Source organism: Colobus angolensis, unplaced genomic scaffold (assembly GCF_000951035.1).
Source record: "Colobus angolensis palliatus isolate OR3802 unplaced genomic scaffold, Cang.pa_1.0 Scaffold8, whole genome shotgun sequence".
Taxonomy (NCBI): Eukaryota; Metazoa; Chordata; class Mammalia; order Primates; family Cercopithecidae; genus Colobus; species Colobus angolensis.
In genome coordinates, this window is record NW_012121820.1 from 10,971,252 (window position 1) to 10,992,538 (window position 21,287).

At 43.6% G+C, this 21,287-nt stretch overlaps 1 protein-coding gene across 1 annotated transcript in view; it reads left to right on the plus strand.

Annotated features, from left to right (window-relative positions):
- Positions 1 to 21,287, plus strand: part of PTPRT (protein tyrosine phosphatase, receptor type, T) — a 714,397-nt gene that overhangs the window by 3,848 nt on the left and 689,262 nt on the right. The window contains exon 2 of the mRNA XM_011929203.1: positions 13,590 to 13,764. Coding sequence (XP_011784593.1) covers positions 13,617 to 13,764 — 148 coding nt within the window. The 5' untranslated portion in view covers positions 13,590 to 13,616. The remainder of the gene's footprint in view (positions 1 to 13,589; positions 13,765 to 21,287) is intronic.

The window sequence follows — 21,287 nt, forward strand, 5'->3', positions numbered from 1 at the left end:
ATATTAATATATATTTGTGTATATATAGTATTTTTTATTGAGTGTTTCCTTATAGATGGAAACAATTCCATCCATAGTAAGTCTTTTCCTTCCATATATAATAAATCCTTCCTATATGGAAGGAAAGGACTTAGTACAAGGAATTGACTCATGTAACTGTGGAAAGTGAGAAGTCTCATTATCTCCCATCTGCAAGCTGGAGATCCAGGAATGGCAGTGGTGTAATTCCAGTCCAAGTTCAGGAGAAGACCATTATTCCAACTCAGGCAATTAGGGAGGAAGCAAAAGGGGCAAACTCTTCTTCCCCTGCTTTTCTGTTCTATTCTTCTAAAGGTTGGATGGTGTCCATCCACGCTGGGGAGGGCCGTGTACTTTACTGAGTCCACTGATTCAAATGCTCATCTCATCCAGACACCCTCACAGACACACCCAGACATAATGTTTAATTTGGGTACTCTGTTAGAGTCAAGTTGACTCGTAAAATTAACCGTTGCATAAGTTAACATCTTTCTACAAAAAGAAGGCATCTATCAAGACACCTGCCACCCCAGAGATGATCGCAGCCACCATCCAAGACAGGCTAAGGCAGTGGCCAGTTTCTCATGAGATGTTTCTTCAGATGTGTCCCAGCGCTAGAGGACTGGCTGGCACTCTCGCCATTGTTCTGCCTCATGTAATAAGGCTGCGGTGACTTAGCCTGAGAATTTCCAAAGCAAATGAAACAGACACACCATGGCCAAAAGAGTCTCTAGAAGACAACTACAGCAGGCCTACTGTTTAGCAATGCTACTTCCTGCTGTAGCTTCTGAGATATGCTGAGGAATTTCGCTAAGTTACTGAAAGTGGTAACTTTTCAAATCAGCCATTTGTAATTCAGGGAAATAAAGATGTTGTTTCCAGGATGGCAGGTATGGCAGTGGCCCTTCTTTCTGACAATGATTAGAAAGCAGCCAGTGGACTCATAGTTTGAGATAAATCCTTGTTGCCTGTGTCATGGAATGCTGGCCTTCCTTTCTGTAGAGTGGGACTTTACAGCTTGCTTTTCCTTCAGTGGTTTTGGATCACAAATTAACAAGTTAAAAGGAGGACCAGCCAATGCCTTTGTTTTGCACCCCTCTGGAAGCTTTATATGTCTTTGGAAGACCCCATCTGTTGGTGCTGGCTTTTGTGGAATTGTAGTTCAAGTTCTACATGAGAATCAATAGACAGGACCAATGCAGAAATGCAAACACATGAGCCTGGAACAATTGTAGTGAATCAGGGAAAAGGATGATAGAAGGATAGTAAAAAATTATAAGCAAGTTTTTCTTGTCCTAGGATTGTGTCTTCTTGAGGTGAAGTGTATGATGCCATGGTCTGTGGTGGAAGGGGGCTCAGTCATAACTTGCTTATTCCTTATGTGATACATTGGCCTGAGGAATCCAGACGTGTAACTTTGCAAGCAGTTTTTCAAGCAAGGAGATGGTGTGCATTCTAAGGGGAATAGCCACTAAGCAAAGTGGTCTACAGTTTTGTGGAGTCCATTTAAAAAATGAAAATCAGGATACAACTAGGTGGGACTATACCAACATAATTATAAGTGTAGCACAGTGAAAATGTAAATGGGTACCTCTTTTCTGCAAGATAATTAGGCAGTTGATATCTAAAGCCTTAAATGTGCATATTTTTCCAATGAGTAAATTTACTTATGGAAATTTACCTAAGGAAATATCCAGAGATGGGAACAAAAATGTATCTGCAAGTGTGTTCAGTAGGACAAGAGGCTGGAAAGAACCTGCATTTTCAGCAAAAGAGATTGATTAAGTAAATAAGGGAATGGTATCATTAAATATCAGATTATAGAGGTATATTTAATAACATTTTCATAACAGGTAAGTGAAAAGGATGAGTTATAGAGTCACATAATATTAATATATTAAGCTTTATGAAAAAATATATACACATATACATGCTCATATACATAATGTATATAAATATATATAATCTGTATATACTTACGTATATACATACACACTCCTATAACTCCATGAAACACATATTAAGACACTTAATTGATTGTAATAATAGATTATGATGCTTTTTATTTTCGTCGCCATTCTTTTCTGTTTTATCCAAATAATCTAAAATGCATACACTAAACCAACATAAACAAAATGCTACTAAAAAACGAAAGATGGTCACTTTTTCCCAGTTACAGAATATTCCTAGTAAGAAGCCATGTACCCTAGAACATAAAGTATAATAAAAAATAAAAAATATAAAAAAGTCTTTGCTGGATTTGGCCTAGCTAATTCCAATAGTGAGGACACAGGTTTTTCCCACACCCCCATCATCACCGTCAGACACTACTCATCCAGAAGGATGTTTACAGACAGGAGTGTGTCCTCCTGCCTTTATCAAGGAGCATGGTGGATGGGGCTCCTTCTTTGAATTCCTCAGGGACTCTAGAGCAGAGTCTGTCAGCCCTACCATGGAGCTGACTTTCAGGCTTCCCTACAAAGGATTTGCTCCATGAGGTGTTTATATGACGAATAACATTGAAAGACTCTCAGAAATGAAGCCATGTGTCCAAACGCCCTGTGCAGATCTCTGTAGGGACAGTGTATGTTTCCAGGCAAATTGCGTGCACTGGACTGGGAGCAGATCTGAATCTGGCAGGAGAAGGTTTCTGCCTGCGCTCTGAGCCTGCAGGCTCACAGCAGCAGCCGCACCAGGGTTGATGAGCTGAGGAGGCACATCAGTCTTTACTGCAGCTGGTTCGCCCAGTAAACCTGTTTCCTCGCTCCTGCAGGGCTGCTGCTGGCCTCTGAGGCTGTGAGTGTTTGGGGGACCAGCTCCTCCTCCTACCTGCCTGCCTCTGAACCAGAAGTCCCTTCGGTGTGAGATTTCTGTTGACAATCTAGTGGTCACGCTGCAACTAAGCATTGATGATAATGTAATGATACTATGCATAACAGCTGACGTTTATTGAGTGCTTACACATCGGATGTATTTAGTTCTCATAACCAGTCTTTCAGATAGATGTGATTGTAGTCCCATTTATAGATGAGGAGACTGAGCCTTAAATGGGTAGATGACGTCCTCGGACTTACACAGGCAGTGAGCAGCAACAGCATGATGTGAACAAACATAGGTCCTTTTTTTCAGTCCTGGGCTCATTCTTCCATGCCTACCTCATGGCCCTGTTACCTTGGGTTACACTCTAGCCTTTCCTTCTATACAGGAGGCTTTCTATTTAAAAACAGATTTCTTTATTTAGCATATATTTACACACCTCGGCTGAACTGGATAATTAAGTATATTTTAATTTCTCAAATCTACAGGAGATCAATGAAATAAGAATGCCCTTGGAATTATTTTTGAATTGCCTCCCCACCCCCGAGTTGCCTTCTTAATTCTCTTATCCCCTTCTTAGCCACATTCTTTAAATGTGATGTCTACACGTGAATGAGGCTTTCTTCAATGCCCACCTCTTCCAAGATGTGGCCCTTGTAAATGTCCCCAGTGCTTTCCTCATTGCTGTAGCCAAGGGGTGCATCTCAGGCCTTATACTTCTCTTTTCAGATTTGATGATGCTGACTGCTCTCTCCACAAAAATCTTACTGCCCACTTGAAACCGTCTGTCAATAACTATGAAGGGCCTAAGATTTTACCTTATTTGGAGGCTCCCAAGGTAAACTGCCACAGTTGCATAGATGCTGACAGAAGACATGAGACTTCTGGGTCAGAGACAAAGAACTTTATTATTCACTACACAGCAAGCAGCATAAGTTTGATGTTCTCATTAGTTTCCTTTGTCCCCCACCAAGCCCTGTGGGACTGATGCCAGGTCCCTCCTGACTCTTTGCAGGAGTTCTAAACCCAGAAATCAACCCAAAATGAGCAGTCAGCCATGTACGTAGTGTTTCAGCACAGCTAATCAAAAATGATTTATGTCTACTTCTATTTCTTCTGACTTTTAATAAAGAATAATCAAAAGCTATTCTTTAGAGGCTGCCAAAAAGGTACAAATGTGATCTTAAGAGAATCAGTGGGCTAGATTTTAGCAAGTTTCCAAATGTCATGCTGTGGCAGCAGTGTGACTAGAAGTGAAAAGAATATTCATTACAAGTGAATTGTGGGAATTTCACCTAAATATCTTTTGGCCAGGAAATTCCTAGAGCAATTGGAACAAATTTCAGCTGGAAATGCTGGGCCTAATTTTATTTTATTTTTATATTTTTATCTTTATCTTATTTTTTTTTTATTTGGATGCCAGAAGTTCAAACCAGCACATGGAAGGCTTCCAGAATCCTGCATTAGAATATCTCCTGTAAACCAGGCATAGTATCTGTTGTGCAAAACCAGAAATGGTTTCCTTTATATTAAAGATACTACTGTTTCCACTTCTGCCGGTTACAAGTCAATTTCAAGGCTTCCTGTTCTTTCTGAAATAATGACAGCCAGTTTTGTAGTCTTGTCTTACGTCTTTGTGAAGGAAATAATGTCATGACAGCAAAGGAGAGTGGATGGGGAATTGCAAAATGGCAAGGCCATTACAGAAACCTTGATAGATAATCAGGTGGTAGGGAAACAGCACTCTCCGTGGCATCAGGTGCAACTCTTGACTTCCTGTCTAGGTGGTTCCTGAAAATAGAGGGGTCTTGCCTTTCCTGGGGGTGGAAGGATGCGCTTGTGCTAGGGACAGAACATTAAAGTGTAGCTATTACAGCCCCTGTTCTTCCAAGGAGTGTGTGCTCTCAAACCAAGCTGACTTATCCACACAAAACAAAGTAAGCCAAGGGAAGTTGGAATTTGAGTTGTTTTTAAAGAGCAAGGCAAGCAGATGAAAAAGGGGAAAGATAAAGAGAGATTTCAAAGGCAACTGTTGCCATAATCAGAGAAACATGAACGTAAAATGGGATTAAGCAGAACCACCGATTAGGCTGTAAAATGCCTTTGTTCAATTTTTAGAACATGTATCCCTCCTGTATGGATGAATTGGGAAAAAAAAGGGGTTCACCTTCTGGGCAAATGTACCTCCATGGATATGTAGCTTGATATGCAGATAGAACCCTTGGGCAAGGCACAAAGGTGACCTCCCTCCAAAGGGGCTCTAGTCAGAACTCCTGGCTCTCTGCCGGTGGAGTATAGGTTGGATTTGGGGGCCACACCTCTCGCCTCTTAGCTGGGCACCATTGGTGCAGTGACCAGTTGCTCATCCTCGGGGCGTGGTCTTAGATTTAAGGAATTTTTCCATTCATGTGTTATGTGGTATTATTTGGCCCCTGTAAGGGACTTAAGAGGATATTCGTTTTTAAGTCCTTGAGACCTAGGGCAAAGTCAGCAGAATTAGCATCACCAGGGAACCAATTAGAAATGCTAATTATCCAGCCTCACCCCGGACCTCCTAAATTACCCTCTAGGTGATTCTGATGCACATTAAAATTTAGGAACTACTGTTCTAGACTGAAAGAGTGGGGATAAGGAAACCTCACCCCAACCTAATAGTATACCATGTATGCCATAACTTAATAACATGTAGAATCTGATAGCCAAGAATGTGGGAAGATACTCTGTTCCTTCTTGAGGATATATTTCTGGCTTAAGGTCTTCCTAGATTTCCAGAAAGCTAGGCATCTGGGCTTCTATCACAGCATTTCCCAAACTGTTTTCTATGAAGCAGTCATTTTCGGCAAGATAGCATTAGATATTCTTTGAACAAACAAAGTAAGTTTCTGGAACACTGCACTCTCTACCCTACTTTCACAGAGTTGCTAAGTGTAACTGGATACTGTTAAGTACTAGATGGCAGTTGGGTGATGTGATTAATGTCTCAGTGTCTGGTATCAGATCACCTGGGTCCAGTCCTAACTCAGCCCCTCAGCAAAGTGATTCTAGGTTTTGTTCCTCCTAGTAAGGTTCATGGACCAGCAGCATCCGCAAGACCTGAAGAATTCCAATCCCCATTACAGGCCTTCTGAATCAAGATGTGCATTTTTAACAAGATCCCCAGGTGGTTTGTATGCTGTAGTTTGAGAAGTACTACTAAAAGCCTTATTGCTTGACCACTCTCTGCCTCAGTTTCCTTATTCGTTAAATAGGAATTACTAGTAGGACTTATGTCACACTTTATCAGACATCAGAATCCCTAGGAAGGTTTGTTAAAACAAAAATGGCCTGGCTGCATTCCCAAAGTTCCTGATTCATTAGGTCTAGGAATTTATTAGATGGGGCTAGATATTTCAGGTTTTCTTGTGTGTTTTTTTTTGTTTGTTTGTTTGTTTTTTTTTGAGATGGAGTTTCTTTCTTATTGCCCAGGCTGGAATGCAGTGGCACGATCTTGGTTCACCACAACCTCCCAAGTTGAAGTGATTCTCCTGCCTCAGCCTCCTGTGTAGCTGGGATTACAGGCATGCACCACCATGCCTGGCTAATTTTGTATTTTCAGTAGAGATGGGATTTCTCCATGTTGGTCAGGCTGGTCTTGAACTCCCGACCTTAGGTGATCCACCTGCCTCGGCCTCCCAAAATGCTGGGATTACAGGCATCAGCCACCACGTCTGGCCTGAGAATTCACATTTTAACAATTTCCCAGCGGATGTTAGTGCAGCCCATCTGGGGATCATGGTTTGAGAACAATAGCTCTAGACTTTTCTAAGAGCATTTCTGTCTCCATGCCAGACCTGTTTTCCTCCGTGAAGTATACTATTTCACTATTTCATTGCTGGACTTAGTGTTTATGTTTTACTCTTTCTACTGTTTTTACGATCTTAATCCAGCCTATAAATTCCTCTGGGCAGAAATTATACCTCCCATAGTCTCTCATTTTCTGTTTTGTAAAATAATGAGTACATTTTCAGCATGATTAATAATAGAATGAGGAAGGGGGAAAAACCTCAGACTGTCAACCCCAGTAAACAACATCTCCAAATGGATATCAGCCATGGAATTATCTTACAAATTTACATTTATAACAAGTTCCCAGATGAGGCCGATGTTGTGGATTCAGGGACCACTCTGTGAGAAGAACTTTGACAGGGACTTTAAGAGGATCAAGTGAACAGTCTGTCATGTAAGCCGTTAACACAGTGGCTGGCACAAAGTCAGCCTTCAAAACTGTTAATGTGACTTTTACTTGATAGACACTCAGATAAATCTTGTTTAGTTGAACAAAACATTGATCAAACTCAGCTATGGAGTGCTTTATTCATGTGAGATGGAGTGACATTTCATAGGAAGCAGTGCTTAATTACAGCTGTGCTCACACCTGGTGTTGCCAGTGTTCTACTGAGGTCAGTTCCCAGCCCCATGTGTGAAAAAAAAAAAGCAGATTTAGAAACAGACTGCCAGAAAATCTCAAGGCAGTAGCTCATTCGATTTCAGGAAACCCAATGTATAATTTACCATAGGAGAAGACAGAGACAGGAGAGTGCCAAGTGGAATACATGCTTTTAGTGTCCTGGACAGATCCCCTTTTCAAGCAAGTGCCCTCAACCCTAGAGCAGTGGGCATGTTGGCTGCTAAAGCCTCACAGCTTCCTTTTCCCAGAGAGCTGCCCTTGATCAAGTAAGAAGCTTCCTCTCTCTGCCTCGCGATCCCTGACCCTGAACTACTGATGGACACAGTAGTTCACCCACAGGGTACTATTAACTCTGGGATATGCTTCATGCTCCATGGCTCCTTGTGAAACCAGGCTGAGCTTGAGTCCAGTTGTGATCCCATCCTTGCTTAGCCCCTTTTCTCACTCTGTCCTTTACATCCTTTCTCCTGGAAGCACTTGAAAAATCTCCATGTGTCAAAGTCTGCTTCCAGTGAGCCCAGTGAGAGACACCACCTATTGGGGCCCACTGGGACATCTGTTGAGTTGACTCGTGGAATCAGAAGGTCAGATGATGATTCCACTTTAGAACAATGCACATAATGACTTGAAAATCTTGCCACAGAAGAAAAAGAGGCATGTCCTGAAATTTCAGTGGAAGGATATACTTACATCTGAAAAACTACTGCAGGAATCAGAAGAAAATTTCCAACAAGCTAAGTGGTAGATAAGGGCCTGATCTGATGGAATTTTTCCTGGGCTTCTGTGAGCACTCATCCTTGCTATGCTTCCTTGTGGCATTTCCCAGGACTTTGGGCTTTCCTTCAGTGTCCTGCTCCCTCTTCCTGACACTGTAACATTTACATCTCTGTGCATTTTTATGCTACCTCATGTCTGGGTTGGAGTCTTGACTCTCTCACCCTGGCTCTGAGTTATGGTCTTCTTCAGGCTCTTGGCACTCCCTCCCTGCTCCACTTCTCCCTATACCCTCTCAAACCTGCTCTGTTGCAGGTGGACCTGGATTTCTGAGCCCTTGTATATTTAACAAAACTTCCTCTTGTTCTTTCCCTTTGCGTTTTTCTCTTCTGCCTGTGTCTGGAGCTGAAATGGCAGGTGGGACCTGTGCTTCTAACACATTCATTCTGCATAAATCCCTTCTCCATGTTGCCGTAGCATTCCGACATCTGAGCCTTTCGCCATTTGATAATCTACTCCCTGGTCTTCTAGGATCACCCTGATTTCTGTTCCTGGATTCCTGCCAGTCTTCTTTGACTAGCATCTGCCTGCCCTTCCCTGCCTTGTCTTGAACAGTCACATTCATAGGCCCTTCTCATCTGGGCTCACCTCTCTGAACTTGACCTTTGTTTCTTCTTGCCAGTGGTGCATCCAGCGCTATTTCCTATCATGACTCTAGGCCCTCCTGCTCGTCCCTGTCCTGCTGTCGCCTGCTCCCAATATGACAAGTGTGATTATCAAAAGGCCTATTTTCCAGACATTTTATAAGACAACCTGCAATTTCCTATCTTTCAGTAGGATAAAGCCTGTTGGTTCAGGAGCTAACAGAAAAATGTGAATCGTTCAGATGGGCACCCTTAATCTTCCCTGGCCCTGCTAGAATCTGACATCATTAAGAAGAAAAGTAAATAATCCTGGAGGTGGCATGAAAATAAAATTTCAATTAAATGTGAAAAATGAATGTTTTGCATGTAACCAGTCTTTTTCTCTTTATATAAGTTTCTTATTGCTACTGTAACAAATTCCACAAGTGTAATAGCTTATAACAAAACAAATTTATTTATTTATAGTTGTGGAGATAAGTCAGAAGTGGATTTCACTGGGCTATCATGGGGGTGTTGGCAGGCTTTTGGCAGGCTGCATTCTTATTAGAGCATCTAGTGGAGAATCCATTCCCTTACCTTCCCCTGTATCTAGAGGCTGCCTGCATTCCTTGGCTCCTGGCCCCTTCCTCCATCTTCAAGCCAGTGATGGCATCACTCTGACCTCTCCTGTCCCATATCTTCTTCTCTGCCTCTGGCTCTCCTGCCTCCGTCTTTCGAATATAGGGACTCTTTTGATGACATTGGGCTCAGATGGCTAATCCAAAATGACCTCCCCATCTCAGGCTCCTTGACCTATTCACATCTTCACAGTCCCTTTTGCCATATAAGGTCATTCCCAGGTTCTGGGGACTAGGATATTGGCATCTTTGGGGGGCTATCAGCCTGTCTACCACACTTTTTATGACTAATTTCACAGCTCTGCTAACACTAGAGCTCTGCAAACAGTAGAATACAGCTTCATGTGCTGTTTTGCATGCCTTCTCGTTTATTCCTCACAATAACTTTATATAGTGGGCACCATTTTCAAATCTTTTGTATAGATGAGGAAACTGAAGCTCAGAGAAATGAAATCACCCACCCAAGGTCACACAAACTAAGCATTTGCCATGATTACTTTTATTAGCAGTCGCTATCCTGTCTTTCTCTAGATCCATCCCTGTTTTCTTACAGGAATCTAGGTAACAGGAATCTCCTGGGAGCTCACCTGTGACCACTGGTGGGCCAGTCACATCCAGGAGAGGTCACCTTGGATTTAGAAACAATTGCATATGAGGAGTTTTATACCAGATGGGCTTGTATTTTTGTACATTATTTTCTTCTGCTGGATTTCTATATATTTCTTTATTCTTAATATTTTTATAAACAATTATTTTTGTTTTTGTAAATTTTTTCAAATAGATGGTGGGCCATTCAGTCTGAAAAGTCAGGTCTTAGTTTAGTCCAGGAAAGTGACCTCCTGTATCTTGGGATAGGATTTCATTCCATTCATTGCACTCTCTGCTGTGGGAGCTCCAGTTACTTACAGGGTAGTTAGTTGTCTGTTGTCCATTTTCTTGATCAGTTTGCCTCTCACTGATTTCCTTTATCTTTGCTTTCTTTGCCATCTGGGTTATTTTTCCAGGCCTGTCCTCCAGGTCACTGGTTTTCTGCAATGTTGATCCTGCTATTCTAATGCCATGTTGAAATCTGCAAATAGCATTGTTTGTTTTCCTCAATTATTCCCTTGGCTCCCCGAGTTGTATCTTCTTTCTTAGTACCTGTCCTTGTCACCTCATCTCTTAGCTCATGTTCTGTGGAGACCATGTGTTGATATCATTCTCAGTCTCTCTTTTTTAATCTCCCATATTTCTTGGCTGTTCGGAAGATGGACGTCCAAGGCAAAGCTCTGTGTTTCTTGAGCTTGGGTTGGGCATGTGCATTTTGCTTATTTCTCTCCACCCCTTATGCAACATTACTACATCCCCCACCCTTTTTTTATTGTTCTCAGCTAATAAATTGGTGGCAAATAGGTGGATCCTGGTGTCATACCTGCTGCTCATACTCTCCCACTCTGAGAAATGAGGGTGCTTGAAGAGGTGACTGATGGGGCAGTGGTGAGTCCACACTGGAGTAACATGCATGGCGTTGTAAGAACAGGATCTGAAGCCAGATGCCAGCTCTCCAGCTTCCAAGCTGGGCAGCCTTGGGGAGGCAATTTCACTTCCCTGAGCTTCAGTTTCCTCTTATATATGAGAGCGAAAAGAAGTGCGCCTACCTTATTTTTCATGGGGAATAAATGAGAAAGCATATAAAACACTTAGCACATAATAGTGTTTAGCTGTTGTTAGCTTAATAAAGAAAAAATGAAAATGTTTATAATGTTATAAAGAACTCAGGTTAGAAAATACTGACCCAAAGCCTCACCATTCACTCATCCTTATCCACCATGGTGGCCCCGAAGTACCTTGCTCAGCAGTGGGAAGATGGGCTCCTTTTGATGACCCCCCTTCTTCCAAGGCCCTTCTTTTCATGTAGTGACCTCTTTTCTAAATCAGGATACATTCTTGGTGTTTGCCGGAATTTTTCCTCCTTCCTCCCTGCACTACTCGGGGAAGGGGCATTACATGTGGTGTCTCATACGTTCTCATAGTGGGGTCCAAGTTGTGCCATCTCCTGCAAAGATGCCTCAAGGCATGAGGTAACTGGTTGGCAGTTTCAGCCCTGGTGACTTTTCTCCCCTTCCATTACCTTGTACTGGTTTTTATTCGGGCAGGTGAATAGAAACTTTCCAGCTCAGAGAAGTGAAATTGCCTGCTCAAGTCTGCACAGCTTGGAAGCTGCGGAGCTGGTACTTGGCTTCAGATTCTCCTCTTCCAGCCCCATGCTTGTTGCCCTGATGTGTACTAACTATTCCACATGTTGGTTAGTTTCTGGCATGGGAGGCAGTTATGGTTACCTCTCATTCTGCCATGGCTTTTGAGCAATACCGTTCATTTTTTTATGTATAAGTGTAAAGGAAATACATGTTTGAGACAAAGTCTGAAGAATGTCGAAAAGTAAAAAGCAGCAGCAAAATATTGCCTACAATTTCCCTGTCTAATCTGTAGCAAGTCTCTTTTAGCTGCCCTTTGATGGGGGCCTGGGTTACTCTGGGTTTCTGGCCTTCATGATCACTGCCTTCCCCTGGTATTGGTCTCCTCTCATTTGCTGCCATAGAGCTCAGCAGTGTGGCTCTACCTGCACCTGTGCCCTCCTCCTAACAGGTCACTGTAGAGGGTGAAGGAAGATGACATAGATGAAAGTAGGATGTGCACATGGGGAAACTGTTTACTTCGTGCAGGAAACTATGAAGATCGCATCTTGGGAGACTGGGAGACTCAGGGCATGAGAATCATGAGTCATGAGGTTTCCCTAAGTCCAGATAATTAAAGTAGTCAATTTCACTTTTTGGGGAAAAACATTTTTAAATTAAAGCAGGCACTGAGAATACGGTCTTAATAAAAAGAGTGCTTGACTTGAAGTTGGAAAACCTGGATAAGGGGCTCATGTACTCTGCGCATTTAGCTAAACTGTTGGACATTTGGATTTTTTTTCCGAGAAGAACAGCAGTTGTACAAACCCCAAACAAGGCTGTGAAGATACAATGAAGACTTATACAAAAATGCCCAGCCCAGGGGCTGGCACATATTAGATAAACATCCAGTTAATAACATTAATAAACATCCACTCCAACTGCATTGACATGCATGTTCCTTACCAGTTCTCATAACTTGCAACTGTGAAAGAGGTTTGTTCAAACTCAGGATATCGCTCCTAAAACTCGAGATGCTGAAGACAAAAGCCCATGTGTATTCACCTTGATTCTGGAAATGCCTACCAACTTGAGAGTCTTTCAGACAAGCTTCTAAAGATGAGCACAGGAAAGTCCTTCAGTGTAAAATGAGCAGCACTTGTAAGCAAACGTGTGGGGAAAGTTTGTATCATACCTCAGGGCAGGATAAGCTTCTAGAGATGGTGTGACAGTTGTGAGAACTGACTAGCGATGGCTGTGAGCTGAACGTGGGTTTTTATGGAATGGGGTGTCCTCAGGGAGACTGGACCCTCCAGGCAAAGGAAAGAGCATGTGCCGAGGAAGACGGGTGTTGGAAAGCTACCATCCCCTCCCTACCTGTGGTGATAGCCTAGGGCAGGTGGGGCTCAGAGCCTGTGGGGTGGGGTAGCAGGGCACCAGCCATAGGGCCTGGGAGCCGGGCTGTTTTTATTCCATGTGGGCTGGGTTTTCACTAAGTCTACTGAAGTTTGTCTGAAAGAATGCTATGGATTCTGCTTCAGGGAAAAAGGAAAAGAGGAAGGAAAGTGAAGGGGCTGCATGCCAGCCCCAAATGCAGGCTGAGCCAGGGTATTTAGAAGGAGCCTTTTTCCTCTCTTCTTACCACCAGGCCTCTGTCCTCGAATCAGCTCACTAGCAAAGTTGATTATTGAATCAGATCATTAGCATAAACCAGCCATGAAAACTCCCACCTTTTTTTTTTTTTTCAAAAAAAAAAAAAAAAAAAAGAGACAGGGCCTTGCTCTATTACCCAGGTTGGAGTGTAGTGGCTTGATCATGGCTCACTGCAATCTTGGGTTTGTGGGCTCAGGACATCCTCCCTCCTCACCCTCCAGAGTATCTGGGACTGAAGGTGAGTGCCACCATGCCTGGCTATTTTTTAAAATTTCTTGTAGATGCAGGGTCTTGCTTGCTGCCCAGGCTGGTCTCACAGCCTGGCCTCAAATGATCCTCCTGTCTCAGCCCTTGCACAGTACTGGGATTATGGGCATGAGCCACTGTGCCTGGCTGGAAATCCCTTCTTATAGTTGAAAATCCTGAGCCCCTGGGGTGTGAGGATGGGTGGACATCCATGCTGGGAGTCGCCTGGAAGTCTAAGATGCTATGATTCCTCCTCTCCCTCTTTTCCTCTGTTCTACAGCAATGGAATGGCAGGGACACGGCCCTGATGGTCACCCGTGTGGTCAACCACAGGCGCTTCTCAGCCACGGTCAGTGTGGCAGACACTGCCCAGCGGAGCGTCAGCAAGTACCGCTGTGTGATCCGCTCTAACGGTGGTTCTGGTGTGTCCAACTACGCGGAGCTGATTGTGAAAGGTGAGTGCCTCCAGCCTACGCCTCTACTGCCGTGGAAGGCCGGCGCTAATGGGCCTTAAAGCCCCTTTTCTCATCTGCTGTTCCTCCCCCACATTCAGTAAAAGAGGAGATTAATTTCTAGGCACTCTGGCCTCCCTCCCCAACACAAACTCCCCAAACAGGAGAAATTATTGTAAAATCATGCAACATTGCATTGCTATTCCAAGTTGAGTTTCACATACAGAAGCCATACGTGAAAGACTGTGAAATATATAACACAGAAGGCATCTTCAAATTTGACTTTATTTTGTATTTAAAGTTAGAATGAACAAATGTCCTTGTATTTGGGTGGCAGGCTGTGGCAGTGTTCTTGTACTATTGTTTCTGAGGAATTTTTTAAAAAATGAAAACTCAGTACAATGACAATATTTTGGAAGGACTTTTGAAATAAATAATTCCTCACCCCACTGGCCTTGATTCAATTCTTTTCAATTTTCTTGTTCTTATTCACCTTGAGATATTGTTTACATGCTTTCCATTAAAATATGCACATTGTTTTCTGCTTCTCTCACAAAGCTGGATATCCCATTTCTTTCTGAAACTTTGTCATCTTTGTTATGATGCTTAATGATCATATGCTATCTCATCAAATGAATTATCCTATTTTGTTAAAACTCCCCATTTGCCGTCATTTGGATAATTCCAGGTGTTTTGCTTTTTCTTTCCTTTATGTATGTAACAATTAGCACCTCCATGGAGTTCTTCTGGAGAGAACATTTTATTCTATTGAACCAGATTATTTCCTTAGGATAAATTCCCTGGGGGTAGAGTTGGGAGGCCAAGAATATGATTTATGGATTTTTCTTTGTGTTGCAATATTGCTTTTGCAAAAAAATGGTTTGACAGTTACACTGGCAACAGCAGCATGTGGATGTACTCGTTTTACCAATGTTATGTTCGCCAATTAAAATTTTAATATAGCATAATTTAGTGAATGAAATAATGAAGTTGTTCTTATTATGCTAGCTGTAGAATGAGACCTGATGTGTTTGAAGGGAAAAAACAAAAAACAAACATAAAAAACCACTGATCCAGCCTTTGAGGGCTCCTGAATTAGTTTCCTTTGTCAAACTATGGGTGGGTGTGGAAACTTTGACCTCATTTTGCTGATCCAGTGTGACTGGTAGCCTTGGGCTGACCAGACTGGGGGTTGCAGACTGGGATTCTCTATCCTGGCTGTCTTGACTTTATACAGACATTCACATGGCTGATCATGTGCCATCATTCAGGTCTCAGCTGAAATGTCATTATGTCGTCTTCTTCCAGGGAACTTCCCTGACGCCCTGCCCATGCCTCCCTTCCTGGTGGTCACAATTCCTTCTCATTGCCTGGTCTCCTTTTCGACATAGTTCTTATCACACTTTAAAATGCTGGTTTGCCTTTATTTATTTACTTGGTGACTTTTTGTTCCGCTTTTAGGATCTAAGCTCTGTGAGAGGAGGGCTGTCTGCTGGGTTGGAAGTCCCTGCACTCAGCACAGTGCCTGGCCCTGGTTCTCAGTTTGCTGAAGCATATGAAGTTGTTAGTGTTTGCCTGTTTTGACTTGCACAGTCAGTCATTTCATAAGGCTCAACTTGAAAAAAATTGTAGAATGATAGATGAGTGAATGAATTATTGACCTCAGCAGGAGTTGATTTCCTCACCATAATACCATGAACACTTAAGCCAAAGATCAACAAATTAGGCAGTCATGAAAAAACAACTAAAAAAATCTTTACATTTGTTTACATTAAAGGTTAACATAGAAAAGAAGCTACCACTTTGATGGCATTAAGCTCCTGTCTTTGCTTTGTTGGTGCCATAGGATTAACTCGTTTGACCCGATATGGTGGCTCACGCCTGTCATCCCAACACTTTGGGAGGCCTAAGCGGACAGATCACCTGAGGCCAAGAGTTCGAGACCAGCCTGGCCAACATGGTGAAACCCCATATCTACTAAAAATATTAAAAAATAGCCAGCTGTGGTGGCAGGTGCCTGTAGTCTCAGCTACTTGGGAGGCTGAGGCAGGAGAATTGCTTAAACCCAGGAGACAGAGGTTGCAGTGAGCCAAGATCATGCCACTGCACTCCAGCCTGGGCGACAGAGTGAAACTCTGTCTCAAAAAAAAAGATTTATTATTATTATATCTGTATTATGTGACACGGGGCTTATTGCAGGCCTTTCAGGTACTCAGTGAATGTGTAATTTCAGCTCTCCTGCTCGAATATGTCTTATACCTTCTATGGCTGGTCTCCCATATCAGAATGAGAGTCACAGAAGAGAGTGCACTGCATTTGCTCCTGCTCCTCACAGTCTTGCTAGCACCTTGCATGTACATGGGGCAAAGTTGGTGGCAAGAGAATGTGACCAGTGGCTATGGGAGTTAGTGTAGCACTCTGAAATTTCCATGCACAGACAAATGGAACCAGAAAACACTTGGTTTATTTTTTCCTTATATGCCCCCATTCAGGGGCAGGATGGGGAGCTGTGGGGAGAGAAACCAAGAGGCTACTGGGACAGAGGATGTGGTAGAGCATCCTTGCTTTATTCAGAGAGGTGGCCAGGGCTTTACAGGGACACTGATTTGTTCTCTGCTGGCTGTGCATCCTGGGCCGCAGTCGAGAGGAGGGGCCAGTGCTAGCCCAGGTGCAGTAGCCAGGCCTGGCAATATGTGTCTGCAGCTGCCACTGCTCACCTGCAGCTCCTGCCACTCCAGCTTAGGGAGGGTGGGGTGGTGGGTGGCACCCGGTCTCCTTCACATTGAACAGTGGGGGGTTGGGACTCCCTGTAATCTGGTCAATCAAGGTGTAATTTTATTACACATTGATGAAATTCATCCATATTTTTGGCATGGGTTATCACTTTTTAGTGCCCATTTTTCCTCCATTTAAGTATTATAATGGTGGTAAGCTAGGAGCTTGGTCCCTTGCATGTAAAGAAGTCCCTTCACATGTGTGACCTGATTTTATCCTAATTGCAGCTCTGTACATTGGTTTTATTTTAACTCATTTCAGGGGTGGGAGAATTAGCACAGCCAGGTTGAAAAACAGGGCCATCCCAAGGGGTAGAGCTGGAGTCCGACCTGCATCTGACTCAGGCTATATGGCCACACCTGGAGTGCTGGTGGGTTGTGGCCTTGCTGGCACCTGGTGCCACAACGTCATGAGCAGTGCTGAAGAGGCTCAGGTACCAGGCAAGCAGGAGTCCCGGGGTCCGTCTAGCTAACTTGCCATTTTGACACATGACGTTCCCTTCCTGACCCTCAGCTAGCTTCCAGATTGCTGGAGAAATACATTTAACCTACACTCACCCCCTCCCCCGACCCCACACACACTGCTAAAGAGTTAGTGGCATCCAAGCAAAACAAGAAAATAAAAGGCAGGGACCTCCTCAGGAGCAGAAGCAACCAGAGGAAACCTGTCACCCTGGAGTGGGTGCCCAGGGACCCATTTGAAGGCAGCAAACCTGTGGAAGAAACCGTGTGATGAAGAATGACTCACTTACCTCTCAAGAGCCCTTTGCCTTTGCAGAGCCAGGATGCTTAAGTACTTTAATACTGAAGTATTTGTACTTATTTTAAAAAATATGAGGGAAAAGCATTAATCCTCCCCCTTTCAGAGAAGGGAGAAAATCTGAAAAACAGACCAAAAAAGAAAAAGGATTCTCAAGGGCCAAGCACTGTGTTATGCGGTGGGATCTGGATTCCTTCCTCTTGGACTGACGTCACCCACAACCCTGGGATATCACAGAAAGAAAACCACGTCTTCAAGGTCTTCCTCCTCACAGGTTCCCACCCTTTGGTTCCAGTTCAGGGCAGGAGATAACCCTGCAGCCAGGATGCTTGCGTCTGAATTCTGGCCCCACCTTGTCCCAACTCTGTGACCTTGAACATGATCAAACCTCTCGGGGCCTCAGCTGGCTCATCTGGGAACAGGAATGTAGAATTACCTTCCTCAGAAGGCGTCATGAGGATTACATGTGATAATGGATGTAGGAGTTCTTAGAACACTGCCCTGCATAGGCACTCTAAGGTATTTGTTACATAAAATAAAGAAATTGCCCATGGGGGTGGGATTTCTCAGACAAAGAGGTAAGAGAGATGAAGGGCTCCGTGGGTGGGGAACAGGATGCTGGACCCAGGTGCCGATCTGATGACTGTCTCTGTGGCTTTGGGGAAATCACGTCGGGCCTATTGTGTAAAGTATGCCCAGTTCTCTCTTCGTGCACAGTGATGTGCCGAGCATAAGAAGAGGGAGGAAGGAAATATGAAAGTGTGGACTTGGGGACATTTGGGTCATGGGGTCTTTTATTAGGGTTCTCTGGAGGGACAGAAGTAACAGGATATATGTATATATGAAAGGAGAACTTTCATATAAGGAGAACTGATTCACATGATCACAGGATGAAGACTCAGATGGGCCGTCTGCAAGTTGAGGAGCAAGGAAGACAGTAGTGGCTCAGTTAGAGTTCCAAAACGTCAAAAGTAGGAAAGTTCGACGGTGTAGCCTTTAGTCTGTGGCCAAAGGCCCGAGAGCCCCTGGCAAACCACTGGTGTAAGTCCAAGACTCCAAAAGCCAAAGAACTTGGGGTCTGATTTTCCAGGGCAGGAAGAATCCAGCATGGGAGAAAGATGAAGGCCGGAAAAGTCAGCAGGTCTACTTCTGTCGCCTTCTTCTGCTGGCTTTTTCTAGTTGCACTGGCAGCTGATGGGGTGGTGTCCACCCACACTGTGGTTGGGTCTGCCTCTCCCAGTCTGCTGACTCAAATGTGAATCTTTTCTGGCAACACCTAGAAACACTCAGATACACCCAGAAACAATACTTTGCATCCTTCAATTCAATCAGGTTGACACTTAATATTAACCATCACAAGTCCCTGTAGGTCAGAATTCTCTGGTCCCTTCCTGTGTTCACCCCTACTGGATCAGGAAAGCTCATTCCCGGGTCTGGGGACAAAGCAAAAGTAGCTAGTTTTGTTTGTCCTCAGCCATCTAGCTACATGGACCACCCTTCTCCTGGCATTGTTCATTCAAAACCCTAACCACTCCCCAGTTGGGAGGTCACTGGGCCCCTCAGCACCTGAGGGTTCTGGGAGCCATAAACCCCTGTGCTGGCTTCCACAGCAGGTACTCATGCTGAGAGGAATAGCGGAGGCCCAGGATGGTCTCTCTTTCTCCCCAAACAGGTGTATTCACGGCTGGCTGGTTCACAGCTAGTGTGTGATCCTGAGATGGTAAAGATTAGCACGTCAGAAGATGCTGCCTAATGTGAGGGTAGGTAATATCAAATTCTCAGGGCGACACACAGAGCGAAATGAAAGCAAATTGGAATTACTTAAATTCTGGAGAGCTGTTTATTGCATTGTGATAATGTACCTGGGTATACATTAAATTACTCTGTAATTGAGGTTTCACTCAATTGAGAATTTGGCCCCTCAACCTACCTGTTCGAGACCAGTGCTCAGAAATGTGCTCATTCATTTCCTTTGCTTCTGGTTTTCTGAGAGTCTTCAATTTCAAGGTGTCTTAGCTGGCCTCAAGGACTTCAGTGTCTTCAACCAAAGTTATGCAGATGTATCTTGATGAAAATTTCTTAATTCCTAAAAAGTTTCTTGTCGGCGGAGATTTTTAAACCAGTCTTTCAACTCCATTTAACAACCTGTTATGCACTCAGAACAGTCATCAGTATGAGAATTAGTGCTCAGAAGAAATGTGATGCTCGTGCTGTTAGAGGTTCCGATTTAAACACTGGTGTGACTTCCTACCAAGGGAGCTTGTTAAGATCAAGAGCAGGGCTTGTTGTTCTAAACACACTTGAATTTCCATCTTAGTCCTGTTCCCAGGTACCTGTGTGATTCAGCAAATTGTGTATTTACTCTGGGACTCATTTTCCTTATCTGAATAATGGAGGTGAATATATATATATATAATGAGATCCTGTGAGAGGGAGGAAATATAATATATAAAACACATATGTATAGCATAATATATATGTAACATACGTAAACAGATACATCCTAGTATTAGAAAGCATAAAATTATGTCTTTAGTAGTAATCATATTTTTTACATTACTATTAAGGAATGCTTCCTAAAGACATTGTCCATTGTTCGCTTTCCTGGCTTAAAGGAATGATATTCTGTATATACTGTGAAAATTTAAATTTAGATCATCTTAAGGTCTCCCTCTTCTGAATTGGGATTGAGGTCATCCAATTCAATCCATTGGTTGAAGTCAGTTGCAAAAATGCTTTACTTACATTGTACTGTCTTCTCTTTCCTTTTAAATTTTTTTTTCAGCATTTACAAGTTTCTTGAGACTGTATCAGGCATAGCTATATGGAGCCTGCGTTCTAGGATGGCAACAGTGGGCTCCTCAGCTTCCCCGTTTTGGAAGCACACATTCCACAGTTGACTGATGTCCTGACTGGTCCCATTTTGCTCACTCACTAGTCTGGTGCCAGCAGTGATTTGCATTTATAGCCTCCAGTTTAAAGATGGAATGGCTGGAGTAGCTGACTCATTCCTGTATTCATTTGCTTAATAAAGTTTTATGGAGCCCAACTGTGTGTTAGGTTCTGTAAAAAGCTCATCGTCTAGCAGGAAGAATCATGCAAATCTGTGCTGCATGGTCAGTTAATGTTAGCCACCTGCCACACCACCTCCCTAATCCTAACAATGGTCCTATGATGTAGGTGCTGCTAGCAAGCACCTTTTACCAATGAGAGCATGGAAGCCCAGAGAGGTTCTGAACCTTTCCAAGATCACGCTACTCATAAGTGGCAGAGCTAGGCCTGCCTTGCCTTGGCCATGTTCTCTCTTTTATACCACATTTCTTGCAAAATCCAATATGGTATAGCCTGCATTCAGGTGTGAGCTAAAGGTATACAGAGGGTGGGACAATGAGTGTAGTCTGGAAGAGTCTGGGAGAGCCTCTCAGACTGGCCCCATCTGAGCTGGGTCCTGTGGCCTGGTAGGCTCATGAGCAGGGCAGCCTGGGTTGGTTTTGAGACACTGAGTGAGTGACATGTTTGAGGCTGGTTAGGTAGGCAAGGGGACATTTGCAGAGTCTTTGTACCAGAATAGGAGCCTGGGCTTCATTCTGTAGGAGTCGAGGGGCTCTGATGGACCCTGTCCGTGACCATGGATAATAGTGTACACACTCGTAAGGCGGGATCTCTGCATCCAGTTGTTCTTCCTTTCCCTGGTCCTGCAGGGAAAAACCATGGTGAGACATCTGGCTATGGTCACTGGCACAGACTGTGTTGGAAAAGAAGAGTGAAGATAAAAGGTATATGGCATTGAGACCCCTGGAAGCAGACTTGGGGCAGGAGTTCTGAGTGCAAGGTGCTTATTTGACTTTTAGGGATATGAGACAGAGAATCAAGGGCAGCTAATAAAGGGGGCATTCTCAAGTGAGTAACCACTGGGAACATCTGGAGCTCTATCCTACTAGGTAATTCTGGAATTTAGTGTAGAACTCCCGGGGTGGGAGGAGGAGTGGGTT